At 43.6% G+C, this 22967-nt stretch overlaps 1 protein-coding gene across 1 annotated transcript in view; it reads left to right on the top strand.

Annotated features, from left to right (window-relative positions):
• ERCC6L2 (ERCC excision repair 6 like 2) overlaps nt 1-20776 on the top strand; it is a 123094-nt gene extending 102318 nt beyond the window's left edge. Inside the window, exons 18-19 of the mRNA XM_059656405.1 lie at nt 10435-10616; nt 18780-20776. Coding sequence (XP_059512388.1) covers nt 10435-10616; nt 18780-19746 — 1149 coding nt within the window. The 3' untranslated portion in view covers nt 19747-20776. The remainder of the gene's footprint in view (nt 1-10434; nt 10617-18779) is intronic.
• The last annotated feature ends 2191 nt before the right edge of the window (nt 20777-22967 follow it).

The raw sequence follows: 22967 nt of genomic DNA, 5'->3' as shown, positions 1-22967 counted from the left end.
CGATGGGCTCAAAAGAGAGAAAACCTCCCCGAAGGTTTACAGTAAGTGTCTGGGTAAGGCCTCGCCCCCAGTCCTCAGACAGCTCCGGTCCTTCTTTCGCCTTTGTAGGAATATTAAAGGGACTTTTCTCCCTGGCCTCCTGCCCGTGGAGGACTGGGGATATTAGTAAACCCTCCCGGTTGCTCATCTGCGGGCTTTGGTGAAGGCAACTGACACTGCCTCACCTGGCTCCTTCCCACGGGTTGACCACTGGTCGTGAATGGCAGTGCCTTCAGGTTAGACCCCAAGGAGAGGGGGCTCCCACATTTCTGTTTGCAGTGTGTGTCCTCCCACAGCTGTCACTTCGTCTGCCTTTTAAATAGGGAAACTTCTTGGATGATGAGAAATGGACTGTCGTGGATAAAAAGGAACCTAAGCTCAGGGCAGTCAATATACAGCTGTCCTTTCATGGCTCACTCAGACAGCAAAGTAGTATTAAAGATAGAGGGGTGGGCAAACGTAGCTTTACAGTTATAATACAACTAGAAACCCGGTACGTGGTCTCGTGCACTGGTGGGGGTCCCTTAGCCTGGCCTGCAGGGATTGGGCCAAAACTGATCTCTGGGTTTGGGGTGCGTGTGAAGCAGATTCAGGGCCAACAGTGCCCTGGCAGCAACCTAACACACAGCTCCCTCCTCTACTGGTCGAAGCGTCTGCCCTCTGGTGATCATTGCACCTCATAGCTACCGGGCAAATGGTCAGACAGTTGGATGGTCACTTAGGCTTTTATATACACTGAGTGGCCAGATTATTATGGCCACCTGACGTTTGTAGGCAAATTAGCTATAATTTCACGCTGAAGTTGCTAGAGGGCCAGACCATTATAAATAGGGAAGCAGGTTGTTTACCACGACAGTAGAAGTGATATTTTTCCCTGAAGATATGGGTAAACAATGCGATTTAACAGCCTTTGAATGTGGGGGAGATAATATACATACATATATATATATGTATATATATTATATATTATATATTATATATTATATATTATATATTATTAGATTATTATTCAAAATCGACATTTGCCCACCCCTCTATATAGAGATAGATTGTAGCTATAGTTACAAACTTTAATCCATCTATTCCCCCAAAAAACATTTTTTATTTGAATTTAAGTGTGGTTTTTTTTCAGATTTGAATGTGATTTTTAACATGTACAGAAAACCTGACTTTCATATATGTTTGTGGTAGGTCTTCTAACCAGCTGGCTTTTCTCTAGGAGAGAAGACAACCAGGGCAGCTCTCGGCTGCCTTAGGTTTGCTGAGTCCTGGGAGACACTTCCCACCTCCTGCCAGATACCTTGAATGATTACTTTGAGGAAGGCTTCTTCACACTTGTGCAAAGATCCTTAAAAGTTTTTGACATTTTAGACTCTCGGATGCCATTTGAATAAATGTATTTGCACGTGCTGTATGTTTTTACTAGTATAGTACCCCTGATTCCCTGCTTTGCAAAGACAAGCAAGTTTGACTTTTATGTGTTTACAGTGTTGGCCCTTACCCAACACTGCTTTTTAAATTTTTTGTTTGAACAGATGTGTAAACAAAAGCATCGCTGCCTTGCAGACTTCACTAATTAAGGCTTAATGACAGGGAACAAATGGAAGGGTGCTTGCCTTTCTTAGGCGTGGTGGCAGCGTTGCTGTGATCAGGTCAATGTAAGGGCCTGTGCCACATGGATGCCCAGGATGGCTTCTGAGACTCTGTTCCACTCTCGGGAGCAAGGTGCTGATCAGAGAGCTTTCCTGGGGCAGGCAGGTCCTCTGGCGATCGCAGCACCGAACTGCCATTGCTCCTTCCACGCAGGCTTCTCAGTGGGTCAGAGCCAGAGGACCTTCTCATCATTCCTTTGAAAATATTCTTCCTGCTTCCAATCTTCTCAGTAACTGATCAAGCTTGGTCCTATGGTTAAGGGAAAATCAGTCCCTATGACTGTTAAATATACACTGCTCTTTGTTCTGTGTATTCTGTCTGTAAAGTGTTTTCTAGAGAAACCAGCTCAGTAGACAGACTCATTCCAAAATTTGCTTAATAAAACATTTCAGTAATTTCTGATAGCCGACTGTGGACAGCTGGCCCATCCTCTCGGGCTGTTCTGCTTCATTGTGCACTGCCCCCCCCCCCCCCACCACCACCACCACCACCAGCCCATCGCCTTCCATGGGAGACAGATGAGCAGAGAATAACTCAGCATAATCCGCACCAGCTATTGATGGATCTCCAGGAATTAGCCTCGAGGAGGTTGAGAAAGATGGCAGAGATTACGGTCGTATTTCGCCTGCCAAATGGAACTGGAGACTGTTCATGATTGCTTTTGAAACATACTCTCCTTGACTGCAGTATTTCTTGCCCCGTGTTTTATGGCGAGGGTGGGTATGGGAAATATTGATCCCTATCAACTTTTCTCACTTCCTTGCTATTCCTACGTAGGTGTCCCCTACAGTTCTCCAGTCATTTACCTCCAAAATTATGTTTTTCTTCAAAGACTATTAATGGAAAGAGCTTTTCTTTTCCCTAAATATTCTCTGTACTACCCCAGTGTAGTTTCCTGGTATATAAAGATAGATTTCATATGTAGAAGAGTAAGTAGAAAAATGCTAATGTAGTCATATGGCTGTGAGGTAGGGAAGAATATTTACTTTTACATTTTCTCAGAACACTGACATCAAAGATTACTATCTGCAAAGTTTTTAAGTCAGTTTATTTTTTCTCACTCTTTCATATTGAAAATTTATATATGCCTTATCTTTTATAAGTGTGCCTTTCAAAAATGATGAGTTCAATGAAAATAATGTAAGGTTTAGATCTGATGCCTTCAAATATAGACAGTGGATCAATGGAAAAGAAAGTATATTATCAAAGATCATTTGAATGTTTCATACTATTGGTCTGAAGATAAGAAACTTCCCTGGTAGGACTAATATAAACCTAAAACTTGATAGTAAGAAATAAGTTGTATATAGACTCATAGATACAGGGAAGGGGTTGGGAAGCAGGGTGAAAAAGGTGAAAGGATTAAGAACTACAAACTGGTAGTTACAAAATAGTCATAGGATGTAATGTACATTATAGGGAATATAGCCAATAATATTGCAGTAACTATATATGGTGCCAGGTGGGTACTTGAAATAGACTTTGTAAAGTATGGTTGTCTATCTACTATGCTATATACCTGAAACTAATACATTATGAATGTAAACTGTAATTTAAAAATGAAATTTTTTTAAAAAAGAAATAAGTTGTACAGAATTGTGCACAGTTGATTAGGTGTGGATACACTTTGGCTACTATAGGAGGAATTTTTTCCTATAAAAGTGCCCTCTCATTTATTATAATCTTAATATATGTCTTTTATAACTTGAAATAATCATAGCTTTATTTTATAAAATACATATTGTACAATTTTAAATAGTAATTTTTATGATATATTTTCAAACACATTTTACAGATACATCAGAAAAATCAATAATAATTTTATAACTTTATCAAAATTAAATCAAAGCAGATATTTATGAAGTCTTTGAGGTGAGCCATTTCCAAATTCAACATTTAATTGTGGGTAGGTGAGGAGACTATTTCAGCCAAAATATATTGGAACAATTACCAATTATAGAAATAATATATATTTAATGTTTTAATTTAAACAATTTTTATATTCTGATTTTTTTTAATAGCTAATAATTACTTTTGTAAAGATAACATATTATATACTTGTTTTTAATTAGTTAAGTCAAATTAGGACTTACATAATCGGTCATAGTCCACCCTTTACCCTTTTAGACCTGTTTGACAATGGACTTCGCAACTGACCGCTTTATATTTTATGTGTATGTCCAAAGGAGGAGAATGTGTTACTCATAAATTAGAATTATTACTTCAGTATTCTCTGATAAATAAGCTTCGTAAGAACCCCCATTTCCATGAAATAAATCTCATCATCAAATGGAATTTTTAACTGTATGTTTATACTACCTAGAAATTATGACTGCATTCCTACACTTACTGTTTTCTTTTTAATAAAGATTCCATAAGTTGAATTTGATTTTTTATACAAATACTATAGTAGAAATACCTAGCAATATCCAATAACTTATGGAAATAATCATGAACATAGCAATAACTAAATTATACTCTAACAGTGTCAAGCTTTCTAAAATACTTATTAGCAGAAATACTTATACAAATGCTGTACAAAGTTCTTATATTCATAATTTCTTATTATCAAAACTGTAAATCTTAAGTAAACCATCAGAATCACAGATATAGAGGTACTTTCTCAAGGCAAATCTTGATGGATAATTTTGAAGAAGCTTTTTAAGAAAAAGTTAGAACAATCAGGGGATTTTTTCAAAAACTGGGGTTTCTGTTTCATGTTATAATTTCAAAATTTCCTATCAATATAGCCATAGTGTTCCAGATTTTGGCCATTTTATACCCTGGGGGAAAGAGGAGTAGATTTATTTTGCTTTCTTGAGCAAGCAAACTCATCTTCTAAATTCCTAATCCAGCTCATTTTACTGAATTTTTCATTACTTGAGTTTTCATTGCTGTTGCTACTTTATGTGTTGCCTCAGTATCATAGTGTTGCAGCTTTGACATACGTAGTAATGAATGAGTTTGAGTCCAGTTCACAAAGCCAGAATTTTTTCATGTTGGCCACAGTCCTTGTGCTTTGCTTTATAATAAATTATAACTGTCACTACAATTGCAATTGCACTGTGGCACTATTTTCCTTATATTAGTTTTAAAGGATTGTGAAGAAATCTATTATAAAGGATTGCATCTGTGTTGTAATAGATACTATTGTAAAGGATAGTATCCTATCTATTAAAAGAGTAATATGCAAATTGACCGTCACTCCGTGACAAAGATGGCGGCACCCATAGTGGCTGGGGCAGGACGCTGGTGGCGTCACCCTGGCAATGTGAGCCCAGCAGGCATTGCCTCGGTGACCTGCAATCAGGCAGGCACCACGGGCAGGCAGCACCCAGCAGGGCCTGCTCGCAGGTCACCACAGCGATCCGCAATCAGGCAAGCGTGGCCCACAGACAGCACCCTGACCTGGCCGTACCTCAAGGGAGAGAGCAGCACACAGGCAAGGCCAGGAGCCTGAGAGATCAATACAGAGGGGCGCCTGGGAGCAGGCCCCCAGCAGACACACACACACACACACACACACACACACACACACACACAGGGGGCACCTGCTCTGAGCCTCTGACGTGGCTGGGGACAGGCCCCCAGCGGGGACACACACACTCACTCACACACACACACAGTGACTGTTCTGAACCTCCAACGTGGCTGGGGGCAGGCCCCCAGTGGGGACACACTCACACACACACATATACACACAGGGCGCCTGCTCCGAGCCTCTGCTGCCAGACTGTGGCCGTCAGTAGGACATCCACTGAGGGCTCCCAGACTGTGAGAGGGGGCAGGCTGGGCTGAGGGACCTCCACCCTCCCCCAGTGCACGAATTTCGTGCACCAGGCCTTTAGTCCTATATATAAAAGTGTAGTATGCTAAGTGTCCAACAGATTGGTTGACCATTTTGTTGACTGCTTGACCAGTCGCTATGATGCGCACTGACCACCAGGGGGCAGATGCTCTGACCAGTAGGTTAGCTTGCTGCTGGGGTCTGGCCGATTGGGACTGGGCAAGAGGGCCGGACACGCCCTGGAGCCCTCCTGTGGTTCCTCCCTGGCTGGCTGGCCCCCATCGGCCCCGGTCAGGACTAGGTGAGACGGCCCTCATCACCAGCCAGGCCAAAGGACTCCACCTGTGCACGAATTTGTGCACCGGGCCTCTAGTTTTATTATAAAGTAGTGAAACCAACTTTTATATCAAGAGCACTAAATGTTTGTTAGATGAACAAAATGTTGTTTCACAGCCTCCTTTCAGTAAAGTGTTAAAGTACCTACTAAAATGGAAATCTGAACCATTGAGCTCATGTGAGAGATGAATGCTTTTTCCTTTTTATTATTGTGTAAAATGAGGTTTTAAAATCCTATATAATAAAGAGCTAATAAGCTAATTAGACCAAACAGCAGAATGACCTTCTGGATGAAGCTGGGGCTGAAGCTGGGGCTGCGAGGGGCTGCGAGGGCCAGCCAAGGCTGCGAGGGCCGGCTGAGGCTACAAGGGGCTGCGAGGGCCGAGCCCCTTGCATGAAATTCGTGCATAGGGCCAAAACAGAAAGATCCACATATCTGATAGGTTTGGTTAGAAAGGCTAAATTTTCCTGGAGTTTATAAAATCAATTTATGAAAAATGTATCTACACAAAATATGAGCTTTGTAATGCTTCCAGAGTCAAAAAGACCCATCATAATCATGTAAATAACTAAAAATGGCCATTACCTGGCACGATTTCTCCATGGCGTCAGAAATTGCAGTCTATGAGGAGGGAGTGTTCTTGGTTGGCACAGTTCCTTCTCTTTCAGTTTACTCCCTTTATCCTCATGCAAACATTTTTTCTTAGAGATCATCTAAGATAATGAGTCTTTTTATGAGAAACTTTTAACATTCATCTTTTTTTCTTGTGGTGTAATATAAATGCTTCAAATCTCTTTCAAACTTATCTTTAAAGATCAGCATTTTCCTCTCCTTATCAATAATTTTTTAAGATTTAATAAATTATAGCCCTGACTGGTTTGGCTCAGTGGATAGAGTGTCGGCCTGCGGATTCAAGGGTCCAGGGTTCGATTCCAGTCAAGGGCATGTACCTTAGTTGCAGGCACATCCCCAGTGGGGAGTGTGCAGGAGGTGGCTGATCAGTGTTTCTCTATCATCGATGTTTCTGGCTCTCTGTCCCTCTCCCTTCCTCTCTGTAAAAAATCAATAAAATATATTTTTTAAAAAGATTTATTATATTTAGAAAAACTACTTTCAACATTGTGTTTGTTCATATGAGTCACAGCAGATTTTGAAAGAAATCTATTTTTATTAGAAATGGTTTGCTGTTAAATGACAGAGAGTTATGTCTTACTAGAGGCTCAGTGCACAGATTCATGCACCGGTGGGGTTCCTCGTCCTGGCCTGTGGGGATCAGGCCGAAACCGGCTCTCTGACATCCCCCAAGGGGTTCTGGATTGCAAGAGGGTGCAGGCCAGGTGGAGGGACCCCACCACTGCACAATTGGTACTGGGGAAGGACTGTGGGAGGGCTCCGGGGTGTGTCCGGCCCATCTTACCCAGCCCCAATTGGGGCCAATCAGAGCTGATCAGGGCCATCTTGCCCAGTCCTGATTGGGGCCAGCCGGCTGACGAGGGACTGCGGGAGGTTGGCCAGCCCAGAAGGGATCATGGGAGGGCTCCAGGGCATGTCCGGCCTGTCTCGCCCAGTCCCGATTGGCTGGACCCCAGCAGCAAGCTAACCCACCAGTCAGAGCATCTGCCCCCTGGTGGTCAATGTGCATCCTAGCGACTGGTCAATGGTTGAATGGTCGGACACTTACCATATTGGGCTTTTATTAGATAGGATGTTTTGTCTTATATTCAGGTTATTTCAGTAAAATGAAACTCAACATATGTTAAAGAGATAAATGATTTCTTTTTAAAAGAAAAATCTAGATGTGCCATCTTCAAAAAAAAAATTTAAAAAAATAGGCTTGTTGCCCAGCCAGTGTGGTTCTGTGGATGAGCATCAGCCCATGAACCAAGAGGTCTCTGGTTCAATTCCCAGTCAGGACACATTCCTAGTTTGCAGGCTCTTGTTTTCTTGTGATGTAAAACACACCCCCAGTGGGGGTTGGGGGGGGGGGGCGGGGGCGGGAGCAGGAGGCACTGATTGATGTTTCTATCTCTCCCTTCCTCTCTCTAAAAATTAATAAAGACATATTTTTTAAAAATAGGCTTGTCAGTTTTAAGTCCCTTAAGCTTATTTTGTGTATGTTTATATAAGGGTATTTTGTACCTTTGTATTTGTAAATACCTTTGTTCTCAATTGCAGAGCATGGTAACAGGATCATAACAGGTACTTAGTAAATATTGGTAAAATAAAAAGCCATTACCTACCCACATTCATTGATATATGCCACTTCAATTCCATTGAACTCCCATAAAAGAAAAATAATATGTCATCAACAATCTTTGTCTAGTAAACTCTCATAGTTTTTGTATGTCTGGAAAATTTCTTAAATGATAGTTTAACTGGGTATAGAGTTCTAGATTGACAGTTTTCTCTCTCTACATGTTGATGGCATTATCTCTATCATCTGGTGGTGGTAGTGATGGTGGTGGTGGTAGTGGTGTTAATGAGAAGTCTGCCTTTAGTTTGATTATCATTTCTTGGTGGGATATCTTGTCTTTTCTTTCTGGTACTTTAAAGATACTCCTTTTATCTGTGATATAATAAGGTACAGATTTATTTTTTCTACTTGGGATTCTCCTTTTTTGGTTTGAGGATTCATGCCTTTAGTTCTCTTCCATTTTCTCTGTTCTCTCTGGTATGTCCTCTGTCTCTTAATTTCTTTCTCTCTCCTTATTTAATCTCTGTACTGTATTCTGAGTAATTTTATTCTTCAGTTTTATCAACTATCATTGTAGGTAGTAGGGCTGTTTAGTCTGTTGTTTAACCCATATTTTGAGTTTGTTTCTATCTTTATTTTTAATTTCAAAACTATATTTCCTTTTTAGAGATTGTATTTGGTTCTTTCTCAAATCTGCATATATATATGCCTAAGCGACCATTTGACCATCTGATCTGTAGCTATGACGTGCACTGACCACCAGGGGGCGAGACACTCCATGCAGGAACTGCCAAGCTGTGGTGACTTGGCAGCTGCAGTTCTCAGGTGACACACTTGGAACCAGAGAGGAGGGAGCCCAATTCCAGGGTGTGTCACCCGAGAACACCCTCTCACAATCTGGGACCCCTCAGTGGATGTCGGAGAGCTGGTTTCAGCCCGATCCCCGCAGGCCAGGCCAAGGAACTCCACACTGCATGAATCCATGCACCGGGCCTCTACTATAATATACAGTTCTTACTGATAGATTCATTCTTTTTCTTTGTGGACATGCTAATGATTTAAAGTCTTTCAAATGGCTTTACTTATAGTTTCTCAGATATATATTCTCACATTTGTTGCATCTGCCACTTACATGATGGTGGGTTTTACATGATCCTAAATTGGAATCACAAGCATTCTCTAGATTATTGATGCCTTCCTATGGTATGTTTTTGTATTTACTCCTCATTGAGATCTTATGATTTTCAGAGGTTCTTAGTTTTTAACTTAGATTTTCCATGTCACCTAGGTTCTACAAAGTCAGACTCCACAAATGGCACAGGCTTGGCATTTCATTTTTTCACCAGTGATTCTGTCTAGAGTAAGAAGGTAGCCTGCTTCTGTCCTGTGTCTCCAGTTTGGGGTTTTCTTGCTTTAACTTGCAAATTGGATATAATTTTAACTGCTACTGTATTTTTTTTGGATGGCTGTTTTTTTTTTAATTCAGGGAGTTAAAACATTATTTTTATCTCCCCTCCACACATGGAGTCCTGCAAACTATAACTTAAGACTCTGTCCCTGGTGGCTACTGAGCTTCAGCTCCCCCTCACCACTCTAATCTTACTTCTTTGTTTTGGGCACCTAGAGATTTTCCTTTCTTAGTTTTAAACTCAAATACAATTTTATTGTCAAATTGTATCCACGTATTTCTTTTTGGGGAATGGGATGGTAACTTTCCACATATTCACTGTACCATCTTGGTCAGGGAAATTGCAGCCATATAGTTTAAATGGCCCACTCTTTTTAACAATTATGTTAACCAAATAACCCATAGTCTGTAAAATAAATATGATTCCATCTATAATTTCAATTAACTGTAGTTAGCATCTTTAAGTCACTAAATATTCTTATAACCCAGTAGGTAAAGTGGGATTTATGAAAATGTTTTCTTATTTATCACGTAAAGATTATGATTTTTTCAATTTGACTACTTACTTACACTACTTACATAAAAACTGAGAAAGTCTTCTTAATAATTTTGAGAAAAATTACCAAATTAAAATTTTTAAATATCCCATTTTTATGCCATTATTTATATAATCACTAATTTTTATTCTTATTTAGGATAGTGGATGTCAGCATGTGTATCATTATGCCCAGTCTTGCCAATAGAAATATATTATTGCCATTACTTTTACTTTATCTTTAGGAAAGGTATATCTTTAACATATATCTTAAACCATAGCTATAATGGAAACATCATAGTATTACCGTTACTTTTCTGTTTTGATGATGTGTCTTTTTAAATATCTATGTTAACATCTTCTGATGATAATATCAGTTGGAGAATATGATATATTTGATTATTGAAAACAATACAGTCTCCTAATTTGACCAAAAATGACTATTTTTGAGACTTCGTTTTGCTTCCTTCCCTTTTTTCAGACATATAAAGACAAAATGAAGGCAGATACATCGACACATGCTAAGGAAGTTCAACAAGCAAGTGAAGGAGGCGTTTCATGTCCCCTTTACATTGCACACCCCGTGAGCCAGAAGAAGAAGGAAGTCTACCACACCGACCAGACCACCTTCATACTGGGAGAAACACCAAGAGGGGTTCGCAGGTATGTCGCCTCTGACATCACTGGACTCTGAGAGTGATTCTCAAAGGAAACACAGCTCCTTAGTAAAACAAACTATTTTAATGTTAGCCATACCTGGCATCTGAATATTTCAGAAAAATCTGAATTTGTACAATTTAAGAACTAAATTCCAAATGTTTTAGATGTTTTTAGAAAGCTAATCCCTGAATTGATAAAAAAAAAAAAAAAAAAAAGGAAATCACTTTATGTAGGCAAATGAAATACTTAAGTGCATTATATTCATTCGCTTATTTAATATCTGTTGAACACCTCATATGTACCCAGGCATTGTGCTGGGTACTGCATATACAGTGTAAAAAAAAAAAAAAAAAAGACAGAGTTTATAGTTCAGTGGGATGGGGGTTGGCATTGACGCATACATTTCAAAAGTGAAATAACATAGTAATTGCATAATGGTACACTTGTTATGAGACGGGAAGGGTCAGGCCTCCTTGATGGAGAATAACGGGGTAGGGAGGGGTGTAACTACCTTTCTGTTGGGTGGTCATGGAAGACTGCACCACACGAGTGACATTTACCATGAGACCCGAGGGATAACTGGGCAAAGGACCAGAATTAGAGCATCCCTGCGGAGGGAAGAGGGTTGATGTGTTGAGGAACCGAGAGAAGACCAGTGCACTCAGTACACAATAAACCAAGGAGCGAGTGGCATGGGATGAAGGGAGAGATGTAGGTGGAGCTGGAGGAGGCAGAGTGGTGGGTTGTGGGAAGGTTTGGATTTTATTCCCAGTGCAGGGGAAGGCTGGTGCAGCAGGATAGGGTCTGATGTATGTTTCTAAAACAGTGTCCAGCTTCTGTGTGGAAGAGGGCAGCATGGACCAGGGGAGACCAGAAGGAACTAACTAGACATGTGATGGTGGTTTGCAATAGGGTGGTTGCCGTGGAGACACAGCTAAATGAATGTGTTTCATGTTGGACTCGTTGCTGGGAAAGGGAGAAGACAGAATAACTCCCAGCTTTCTGTCTTGAGCAGCAGGTTGTTTTTACTGAACGGGGAAAACTAAGAGAGAAACAAGTTTGGAGTTTAAAACAAAACAAAACACAAAACAGGAGTTCTCTTTGGCTCATATTCCATTTGAGGTCCTATGAAAATGTTGAACAGGCGATGGATTGCTCTTCTGGGATCTTGAGACTAGGATTTAAATTTAGAATCTCTGCGTAGAGATTATAAATGGTGTTTGGAGCCCTGGGACAAGAGCACAGGTAGGGAGCACGGAGGAGAGGAGGAGCCCCAGGACTGAGCTGGAGGTGAAGGCGCGTTGAGTAGGAGGCACGGTGAGGCCTGGAAGTCCGAGAGAAGTGAGTTTGAAAAGGAGAGAGCTCTTACCTGGGTCAGATGTTGTGGGAAGTGCCCCTGGAGTGGGCAGCAGAGAACGGACCTGAGCAGTCCGAGTAGACAGTGCTGGGATGAGGGGGCAAACAGTGAGTGGGCAGACCCGCAACAGCTCTTTAAGTTGGAATATGAAGCGGAGCCGCAGCCGGAGGGCATTGTGGGATCGAGGGTAAGTTTTTTTAATTGGTAAGATAATAGAACCTGTGTGTGTCCAGGAAACAGACCAGTCTGGAAAAGAGAGGTCATGCCAGAGTGAATGAAAAGAGTGAAGTGCTGGAGGCAGGAGAGGGCAGGATCTAGGCCACTGGCCAAATGCAGTCTTTGCCAGGCCTTAACAGAGAAGAGGCTAAGATGGGCACAGATACAGTGATATTTCCTCAGTTAAAGGACAATGAAAGTCATCAGTTCAGGGGGAGAGATTAGGGAGAGGAAAGTTGTGAAAGAGATCATTTATAAAGCAGAAAAGCAAGCTTAGTGGGACTAGCCTTCCTGGGCAATGCAGAGTCCCCGTGTGAGAGCAATTCCAGTAACACTCTCGGCGTAACTGACTGCATCCCGGTCACAGCAGCCTCCTCCCAGAGGGCCGAGCGGCCAAGGCGATGGCCTGGGGCAGCTGCTGAGGCACCACCAAGCCTTGGGTAAATAGCAGTCTTCACACATAAATATTAGAAAGACCGTGAGAGTGGATCTGGAGATGGTTAATAAACAAAATGATAGTACCGTGGTTGCCTCACGTGAAGTGAAAACCGGACCCTTTTAAGAACATGCTGTTGCTTTCCAGCAAGGGCACAAGCAGTTTCCAGGGCAGAAACTTGGAAGCTTATGTTTGTTTATTAAATATTCTGTTGGCCGCGAGCATGGCTGCTGATCAGCCAGAGTTCGTACCTGGATTTGGGACAGTAAGGCCCGGGGTGGGGAGGATGGAACCATGCTGCTCACCTGAGGCCACAGCCATGAGGCGCAGTGAGGACTGCCCCTAAAATCAAAGGAAACAAACGCTATAGTGCCTGTGGGAGTGGCAAAAATAAGCTCTACTTACACACATTTTTTAAAAATCTTACCCCCAGGATTCTCTGTTATGTGCAGAATTCAAACTGAAAGTGGCGTAGGGACCCCTCGCGGTTTCCAGCTGGTCCTCGTCCGTTTCTCTTCTCTTCTGTGCACCAGGGCCTGTCCCTGGAAGGCCTCATCCCTCGTCTTTGCCTGACTGGCCTCAGGGGACAGCGGAGCAGCCTTCCGCTCTGCCGTGCCCACTGCCAGTCACTGGTTAGGTCCCCTCTGGGCGCGGCACTGGCCCCACCATGGGGTTTCCCACTCTGCTCGGGCTTGACCTTCAGAAAGCTCTGGAAGACAGGGAGCTAGGGCTTGTGCTGTTGTACGTTCCTACCCCAGTGCCTGGCACATCAGAGGGTTCTATACACATTTGTTGAATGAATAAATGAATGTTTTAAGGAATAGTATTTAAATACAGATGTAATTCTAAAACTTGGGGACTTTCAGTCACATGCTGCAATACCATCTATGGCTTTTGTTTAAAGGAATGTTTACAAACATTGGGCTCTCTTGACTCATGGCCCAGACTCCGCATCAGCAAAGTGATACCCTCCGTGATACCTAGTCTGCTCGGGGCGCCCTAACAAATTACCACAGACTGGAGTTTAAATGGCAGACATTTCTCTCCGTTCTGGGAGCTCCAAGATCAAGGTGCCAGTTGATTTGGTTCCTGGGGAGGATTCTCTTCCTGGCTTCCAGCAGCACCTCCTCACTGTGTCTTCTCATGACACAGAGAGAGCTCTCTGGTGACTGCTTATGACCTCATTTAACCGTAGTTACCTCCTAAAGGCTCTGTCTCCAAATATACTCACACAGGACTGCTTAGGGCCTCACCATAGGACTTGTGGGGTAGGGGGAGACACAATTCAGTCCACAGCGCCCTCACCTGGGGAAAGGAGCAGAGTCTGAGACAACCTTTCCGCCTCCATCCCACCAGGGCCCCAGAGGCCCATCTCCCACACATGCATGTAGCAGCTTTAATTAGTGTCTTATACTAAGTGTGAAGCTCACTTCCTCAAGTAGCAACTCACCGCCTTACCCAGTGCCAGTCTGTTTTTCCCGAATATTTGAAGTGACATATGTACTTTTATTGTTGCGTGTGTGTTATTTTTCAGTTACAGTTGACATTCAGTATTATATTAGTTTCAGGTGGACGGCATAGTGTTAGACATTTATAGAACTTACGAAGTGAAATCTCCAATACGTCCAGTACCCGCTGGCACCACACACAGTTCCTACAGTGTTACTGACTGTGCTCCCTGTGCTGGACCTTACACCCCTGTGACTCTTGTGCCTGCCGATCGGTACTTTCTAATCCCTCCGGCTTTTTCACCCAGCCCCCACAGCCCCTCTCCCATCTGGCAACCATCAGTTTGTTCTCTGTGTCCATGAGTCTGTTTCTGTTTTGTCTGTTTTTGTTTTTTAGATTCCACATAGAAGTGAGGTCATCTGGTATGTGTCTTTCTCTGTGTGACTTATTTCACTTAGCATAATACCTCCTAGGTCCATCCATATTGTTACAGATGGTAAGGTTTCATTCTTTTTTATAGCTGAGTAATATTCTATTGTCTATATGTACCACATCTTCTTTATCCAGTTATCTATTGATGGATACTTAGGTTGCTTCCATATCTTAGCTATTATAAGTAACTAGAGGCCCGGTGCATGAAATTCATGCACTTGTACGGGGGCCCTCAGCCTGGCCTGTGCCCTCTCACAGTCCGGGAGCCCTCGGGGGATGTCCATTGGCCTAAGCCATCAGTCAGACATCCTTAGCGCTGCTGCGGAGATGAGAGAGGCTCCCACCACCACCACTGCACCCGCCAGCCGTGAGCCCAGCTTCTGGCTGAGTGGTGCTCCCCCTGTGGGAGTGCACTGACTACCAGGGGGCAGCTCCTGCGTTCAGCATCTGACCCCTGGTGGTCAGTGCGTGTCATAACGACTGGTCATTCTGCCGTTTGGCCAATTTGCATATTAGCCTTTTATTATATAGGACTAGAGGCCCGGTGCACAAAAATTTGTGCACTCGGGGGGAGAGGGGGGTCCCTCAGCCCGGCCTGTGCCCTCTCACAGTCTGGGACCCCTCGGGAGATAACGACCTGCTGGCTTAGGCCTGCTCCCGGGTGGCAGAGGGCAGGCCCAATCCCTAGGTGCAGCCCCTGGTCGGGCTCAGAGCAGGGCTGATTGGGGAGTTGGGGCGCCGCCCCCTGTCACACTCAAGGCAGGGTCGATGGGGAGGTTGGGGCACTGCCCCCTGTCACGCACAGAGCAGGGACAATCAGGGGATTGGGGCGCTGCCCCCTGTCACTCACAGAGCAGGGCCCATCAGGGGGCTTGGGGCTCCATCCCCTGTCACGCACAGAGCAGGGTCAATCAAGGGGTTGGGGAGCTCCCCCCTGTCACGCACAGAGTAGGGCCCATCATGGGGTTGGGGAGCTCCCCCCGTCACACACAGAGCAGGGCCGATCAGGGGGTTGAGGAGCTCCCCCCTGTCACTCACAGAGTAGGGCCGATAGGGGAGTTGGGGCACCGCCCCCTGTCACACACAGAGCAGGGCGGATCAGGGGGTTGGGGTGTCGCACCCTGTCACACTCAGGGCAGGGCCGATGGGGAGGTTATGGCTCTACCCCATCACACACAGAGCAGGGCCCATGGCGGGGGGGGGGGGGCGGGGTTGGGGTGCCACCTTCTATCACCCACAGAGCAGGGCCGATCAGGGGGTTGGGGTGCCGCCACTGTCACACTCAGGGCAGGGCTGATGGGGAGGTTATGGCTCTACCCCGTCACACACAGAGCAGGGCCCTTGAGGGGTGGGGGGGTTGGGGCGCCACACCCTGTCACACACAGAGCAGGGCTGATCAGGGGGTTGGGGCGCCGCACCCTGTCACACACAGAGCCGCAGGGCGATCAGGGGTTTGGGGAGCTCCCCCCCTGTCAGGCACAGACCAGGGCTGATCAGGGGTGCCTTCCCTTGTCACAAACAGAGCAGGGCGGTTAGGGAGGTTGTGGCCCCACCCCCTGTCACACACAGAGCCGCAGGGCGATCAGGGGGTTTGCGCGCTGCCCCCTGTCACGCTGATCCCGGTGCCAGGAGGCCTCGCGGCTCCGCTGATCCCAGTGCTGGGAGGCATAGTACCCTTTAATTTTTTTTTTTCTTTTAATATATTTTATTGATTTTTTACAGAGAGGAAGGGAGAGAGATAGAGAGCTAGATACATCGATAAGAGAGAAACATCGACCAGCTGCCTCCTGCACATCTCCCACTGGGGATGTGCCTGCAACCCAGGCACATGCCCTTGACCGGAATCGAACCCGGGACCTTTCAGTCCGCAGGCCGACGCTCTATCCACTGAGCCAAACCGGTTTCGGCTATATTACCCTTTTACTATATAGGATAGAGGCCTGGTGCACAGGTGGGGGCCAGCTGGTTTGTCCTGAAGGGTGTCCTGGATCAGGGTGGGGGTCCCCACTGGGGTGCCTGGCCAGCCTGGGTGAGGGGATGATGGCTGTTTGCAGCTGGTCACACACCCTTCAGGGTGGGGGTCCCCACTGGGGTGCCTGGCCAGTCTGGGTGAGGGGCTGAGGGCTGTTTTCAGGCTGGCGGGTGACTGAAACTCCCAACCGCTCCTTTTTTTTTTTTTCTTATTATATTCTGGGCCAGCTTTAGTTCTGAGGCTTGGCTCCAGCTCTTAGGCCTCAGCTGCTGAAAGCAGGTATCTGGTTTGTTTGGGTTCTATAATCGAAACTCTGTATCGACTCCAGCTCTGAGATCCCAGCTGGCTGAAAGCAGGTTTCTGGGGTTTTGTTTAGCTTCTATATTTGTAACAATGTTTCAAACTGCAAGCTCAGAGGCCGGCAGCGGCAGGCGGGAAACGTTGGAGTCCTCCGTCACTGAAGCAAGCAAGCCTCATGTTAGTTTCAAGCTGCCTGGCTGCCGGCCGCCATCTTGGCTGGCAGTTAATTTGCATATCGCCCTGATTAGCCAATGGGAAGGGTAGCAGAGGTACACTAATTACCATGTTTCTCTTTTATTAGATAGGATGCTGAGTGCACATAGGGATGCATTTATTTCTTAAAATTAGTGTTTGGGATTCCTTCAAATAAATACCCAGAAGTGAAATGGCTGGGTCATAAGGTAGTTCTATTTTTTAATATTTTGAGGAACCTCCACACTGTTTTTCATAATGATTACACCAGTTTGCAATCCCAACAACAGTGAAGGAGGGTTCCCTTTTCTCCATATCCTCACCAACACTTGTTGTTGCTTTATTGATGACAACCATTCTGACAGGTGTGAGGTGATAGCTCATTGTGGTTTTAATTTGCATTTCTTTGATGACTAGTGACATTGAGCATCTTTTCATATGTCTATTGCCATCTGTATGTCCTCTTTGGATAAATATCTATTTGGGTCCCCTGCCCATTTTTAATTGGATTATTTGGGGGGTTTTGGTGTTGAGTTGTATGAGTTTTTTATAAATATTGGATATTAACTCCTATCAGATGTATCATTGGCGAATATCTTCTTCCATTCAGTAGGTTATCTTTTTGTTTTATTAATGGTTTCCTTTGCTCTGCAAAAACTTTTGAGTTTGATGTAGTTCTATTTGTTTATTTTTCATTTTGTTTCCCTTGCCCAAGGAGACGTATCCAAAAAAACTGTTGCCATGAGCGATATCAAAGTTTCTGCCTATGCTTTCTTCTAAGAGTTTGATGGTTACAGATATCACATTTCAGTGTTCAATCCATTGTGAGTTTATTTCTGTGTACAGTGTAAGAAAGTGGTCTCATTTCTTTTTTTCCATGTATTTGTCCAGTTTTCCCAACACCACTTATTGAATAGATTGTCTTTACCCCATTGTATATTCTTGCCTTCTTTGTCACATATGAATTGACCATAGAGGCATGGGTTCATTTCTGGGCTCTCAATTCTCTTCCATTTATCTATGTGTCTGTTTTATGCTAGTAACATGTTGTTTTCATTACTATGACCTTCTAGTAGAGTTTGTCATCAGGTAATGCGATATCTCAAACTTTGTTCTTGTTTCTCAAGATTCCTGTGGCTATTCAGTGTCTTTTGTGGCTCCATATACATTTTACGATTATTTGTTCCTAGTTCTGTGGGGGAAAGAATAGCATCTTACCTTTTAGGTTAGCTGTCTATACTGAAATCGGACCAATTAGGGGAAGAAAGAATCTACATTTGTAAGTTTAGGACTTTTGTTTAGGCTCATCAAAAAGTTGTGTGAAATTTCATGTTGTATTTGTGTGGAAGAAGGGGAAAAAGGACAGAGAAGTAAAAAATTCCTTTCTTATTTTTCAGAATGTTTTCTTTTCTATTTATTAAGACCCTTCTTTGACAATTTTATTTTATGGAACTTGAATGCAATATAGATTTTCAAATACAGATTATATGAATTATTATTCTCATGTCAGTCATAAATTGGCTGACTGGAAGAGTAGCTTGCCAGGATCTCATAATTCCCAGGAAATACCTAATAGTATAAATCAGAATAATTTTTAAAGTTGGTGATTTCATGAGCTAAAACATTTTTTCACTAGTGTAAAGAAATAAGTCACATTCTGCTAGTGTAAAATGCACTTTTATTATGGAATTAAGGTAATATATACTAAAGGAATAAGATTGTTTTGTTTCTACATCTCATGTCATGATGACAAGTTCTTTAGGAATACAATGTAATAAAAATAACCACTAGTTTTGTTCATTAAATCTTCAGAAAGCAATTTGAAGAAATGGCTTCGTATTTTAATTTGTCTTCTGTAAAGGAATTTGCTCAACATATAACTAATGCCACATCAGAAGAACGACAGAGAATGCTAAGAGACTTTTATGCTTCTCAGCATCCAGAGGTCAAAGATTTTTTTGTGGATTCTGCTGCAGGACTCGTTAAACCTGTCCACGAGGCAGGAAAGAGAGGCAGGAATAAGTCTGAAAAGAGAGAGTCTTCTATAAAAGAAAAGCTGCCAGATTCCAAAACTTTGTCATTTAAAGATTCTACCAAAAAAAATTCTCAAATTTGCAGCCCAAAAAGATATACGGAAAAATCAGTTAAGCCTCAAAGTCATGGTTTCTGTAGAGAAGAGCTGCTTTCTAACAATGCAGAAACTCCGAAATTACCTATGAGCTCTGCCCAAGGGACTGACAGCGAAAAACACAGCCAAGTATCCAAAGATCCCACAGCGTCCAGTTCCCTGAGCAGGGAGTCTGAAGCATGTGAGAGGAGGTTAGAAAATACTATGAAAGACCAGCAGGGCCTCACAAGAATGGGCATCTCAAGAAATGAACCCCTTTTCAAACTGGAAAACAAAAAGATAAAAAATGCAGTGTTAGAAAAGATTTCTGTGGTAGGCTTACTGGGTGACACCTCTATTCTTGATGACCTCTTTAAAAGTCACGGGAACAGTCCCACACGACTGCCAAGGAAAATTCTTTCAGGGCCCATGGAAAAAGCAAAACAGAGACCAAAAGATTTCTGGGACATCCTGAATGAGCAGAATGACGACAGTCTCAGCAAACTCACCGACTTGGCAGTGATAGAGACTCTGTGTGACAAAGTGCCCCTGGCTGCACCCTCCAGGACAGGGGAGCCAGAAACTTCGCTTTGGAAATCAAACGAGAACTTTTTGTGGAAAAAAGTAAATTCAAGTGATGCAGATGAAAACACAACCAAAACGCAAGAATAATGCATAAACATACAGATTTCTGCCATCAACGTTTACAACACTCTTTCAGCCTCATTATGTTAACTTGAACACACTTGTCAACATTTATTTTTATTAAACTCTTGCTCTAGGGTTATTTTTAAGTCCAAAATGTTATCATGTATTTGCTTCCCTTGATATCTTATTTGATCTTTTTAAAGTTATGATTTTATTCATGTGATTTATTATAACATGTAATTTTATTTATAGAATAAAAATTAATTTTATTCCGTAAACCTCTTAAGCAACAGAAACAATTCTGTGTTTACCAGGAGACCTGGGCATCTCTCTTGCTGAGTCATTATGTGACTTTGGATCAGTCACTCACCCTGGTCTACAGCTGTTCCCAATGTGAGAGATGAAGGGGTCGAGTTTGATCAAGATGGGCGTCCTTCTAGTTTAAAAAGCTTTGGTTTACTCTCCCAGATCCCATTAAATCATAGGCCAGATTATGTTCACCCCCTGCCCAAATCAAGTGTACACTGACATGTTCTTACTAACATTTTGAAAATTATTACGTTAACTGTTTTCCTTTACCCTCAGTATCATGTCTACTGTTGTTAAATTACTTTCAGTGGTTCTCAACCTTCCTAATGCCGCGACCTCCTGATTGAACATAATTAAAGCATAGTGATTAATCACAAAAACAATATGTAATTATATATGTGTTTTCCAATGGTCTTAGGCAACCCCTGTGAAAGGGTCATTCGACCCCCAAAGGGGTCGCGACCCACAAGTTGAGAACTGCTGGTAGGTGATAATAATTACTAGAACTGAATATGTGGTATTATGTTAAAATAGTAAGTTTATAACTGCTCAGAATCAAAGGGCTAATGTATAACTTTACCATGTGAGATAGGATACTGAAGTAGTATGATTATTACCTTAGCCCCAAATGTCACTGTCTCAACTTTTCATACAACTACCAGGACCTAATCAATGTAAAGCTTTGTAGAGTACTTTTGTATTTCTTAACTATAAAGAAATGAGTAAATATTTTATTTGAAACTTATATCCTGTTGGATTTAACTTATACGGTGTACACCCAATGGCATGTGCTCATTGCTGAATTCCTTCATTGGAAGCATTCGCTCAGCCCCTGCGCGGACTGTGCTAGGAGCTGCAGGGGTCCAGGTACGACGCTGCTCCAGGTGACAGCGGAGGCCCTGTCTGTGAAGCCTGGCCGGGCTGGCACCTGGCAGCCGACACCCGCAGCTTCTCTGACCACATTCAGATGCACCGTAGCGGCTTTCCCCACTGAGCTCGCGCAGGCTGATGGGCGGGCGTTTCCAGAAAAGGGCGGTGAACCGGCAGCGGTGGTGCTCAGGGGTCCCTGTCACTGTATGGAGGGGAGAGGCCCTCAGAGGACCCGGGGGGAGGAGCCACTGCTCAGAAATGACCAAAAGAAGTCAGAAAGAAATCTCTCCTCCAGGGTCCGAGCGGCCGAGTATGTTTTTGCTGGGGCAATGTTGAGGGCTGTGAAATATATTTTACATCATAGCAGGAGATATGTGTTCATACAGACATATGACTGAGGGGAAAGGTTTATGAAATCATATTTACCCTAAGGCATCAGGGTACTTGGGCATTTTCTCCTCTATTGCACTTTTGGCTCTTGTACATGGATGTGTGTGCGTGTGTGTGTGTGTGTGTGTGTGTGTGTGTTCTCATAACTCACAAAATTCATTTCATGACCCACTAATGATGGAGAACCACAGTTTGAAAAATCATTGTTGTAGGTTATGTAAAGTTTTTTTCTTCAGGGTGTTTTTTTGGGGGGCGTGGGGGGTGTTTTGTTTTGTTTTGCTACTTGCAGCTGAGTTGTGTCGACATCATCTGCCACATTTCACCACCCAGGTGCTTGCTACAAAGTGAATGTGTTTGTGGTGAGCTAGACTTGCCATAAATGTTCTCCCCATGCGATCCGTGGTACATGGAGCTCAGATAAGCAAATAGAAGCCTCTTCATCTCAGTGTATAGAACAGAGGGTAGAGTTCAGGCATTTTAATAAAAGCATGTCTTTCATAATATAAAATACCTTAAATTCTGTACATGGACCTGACCTGACAATCATAAAATTCCATAAAAATATTAGCTCTATACCCTTCAAATATAATAAAATACTATTAAAGAGACTGTCATCAGAAATAGTCAAAATGGGAGCAAACAGACAGGCCTGGAGTTTGAATTACTTCCCGGCAGTTGCCAGCGAAAGGTCTGCCTGTCCTCGCTCTCCCGAGCAGCAGTGCGCGCAGGGCGCAGGCCCAGGGTGAGAAGAAGCCGGTCGGAAGGCCCAGCAGGCAGAGCAGCAGCGGGAGATCGCGAACGTTGGAGGTCACTGAGGTGACAACACGAGTCCTTCCTGCCACGCGTTGTGCCGCCATGTTCTGCCAATTACACAGGTGGCCCCGGGCAAACCTTGGGCTTCTCTCGGCCTCAGTTTCCCCTTGATATTGGAGAGGGACTGAATTAGTGGTATTCAAGCATTCTTTTAAGCAGTTGAACTCTATCTTAATTGGAAGCTCAACTATTTAAAGCAATTAAAATGGAGCTCTTCAGGTTCGAGGAGTACCCCTGTGGCTCCATGGAGCGCTAGCTTGAAAACCACAGGGATGAGATCGTTACTGAAAAACCTTCCACGTTAAGTTTTGTGCGTCTATTTGCCACAATATGTCTTTTTCACGTCTCTTTAAAGCACTGATAGTTTCTGGCTGTTAGCACTCCACACATTGTTTTGTTTCTAATCCTCACCCGAGGATATACTTTTGTACTTGAGAGAGAAAATTGGTGTGAGAAACGTCGATCAGTTGCCTCCTGTATGTCCGTGCCCCGAAAATGGATCCCACAACCTAAACATGTGCCCTGAGCTGGAATTGAAGCCGAAACTTTTGGTGTAGGAGATGCTGCTCCAACCAACGAGCCGCCGGCCAAGACCCAACACGGTTATTAATACTGGAAGCTGAGGCGAGATATTGAGAGGCTTTTGCACTTGAATTCTGCAGGTTCCCTTAAAGCCCTGAAACCACTTCTTTGAGTAGCTTAACGTGTGCGGGTGGGTGGCCGCCCTTGTGTTCGTGTTCAAGGCCTAGGAGCCTTGGTTTGCAGAGACAAGCTGGTGATACACCCCGGGTCAGTCCACAGAAAGCGAGAAAGCCACGTGCAGCCGAGGGTAGCTTTTAAAGTTCAATGTGTGCAGTTTTTAA

The sequence above is a fragment of the Myotis daubentonii genome, chromosome 11 (genome assembly GCF_963259705.1).
Source record: "Myotis daubentonii chromosome 11, mMyoDau2.1, whole genome shotgun sequence".
In the NCBI taxonomy this organism is placed as follows: domain Eukaryota; kingdom Metazoa; phylum Chordata; class Mammalia; order Chiroptera; family Vespertilionidae; genus Myotis; species Myotis daubentonii.
This window is presented reverse-complemented; position numbering and strand designations above follow the sequence as displayed.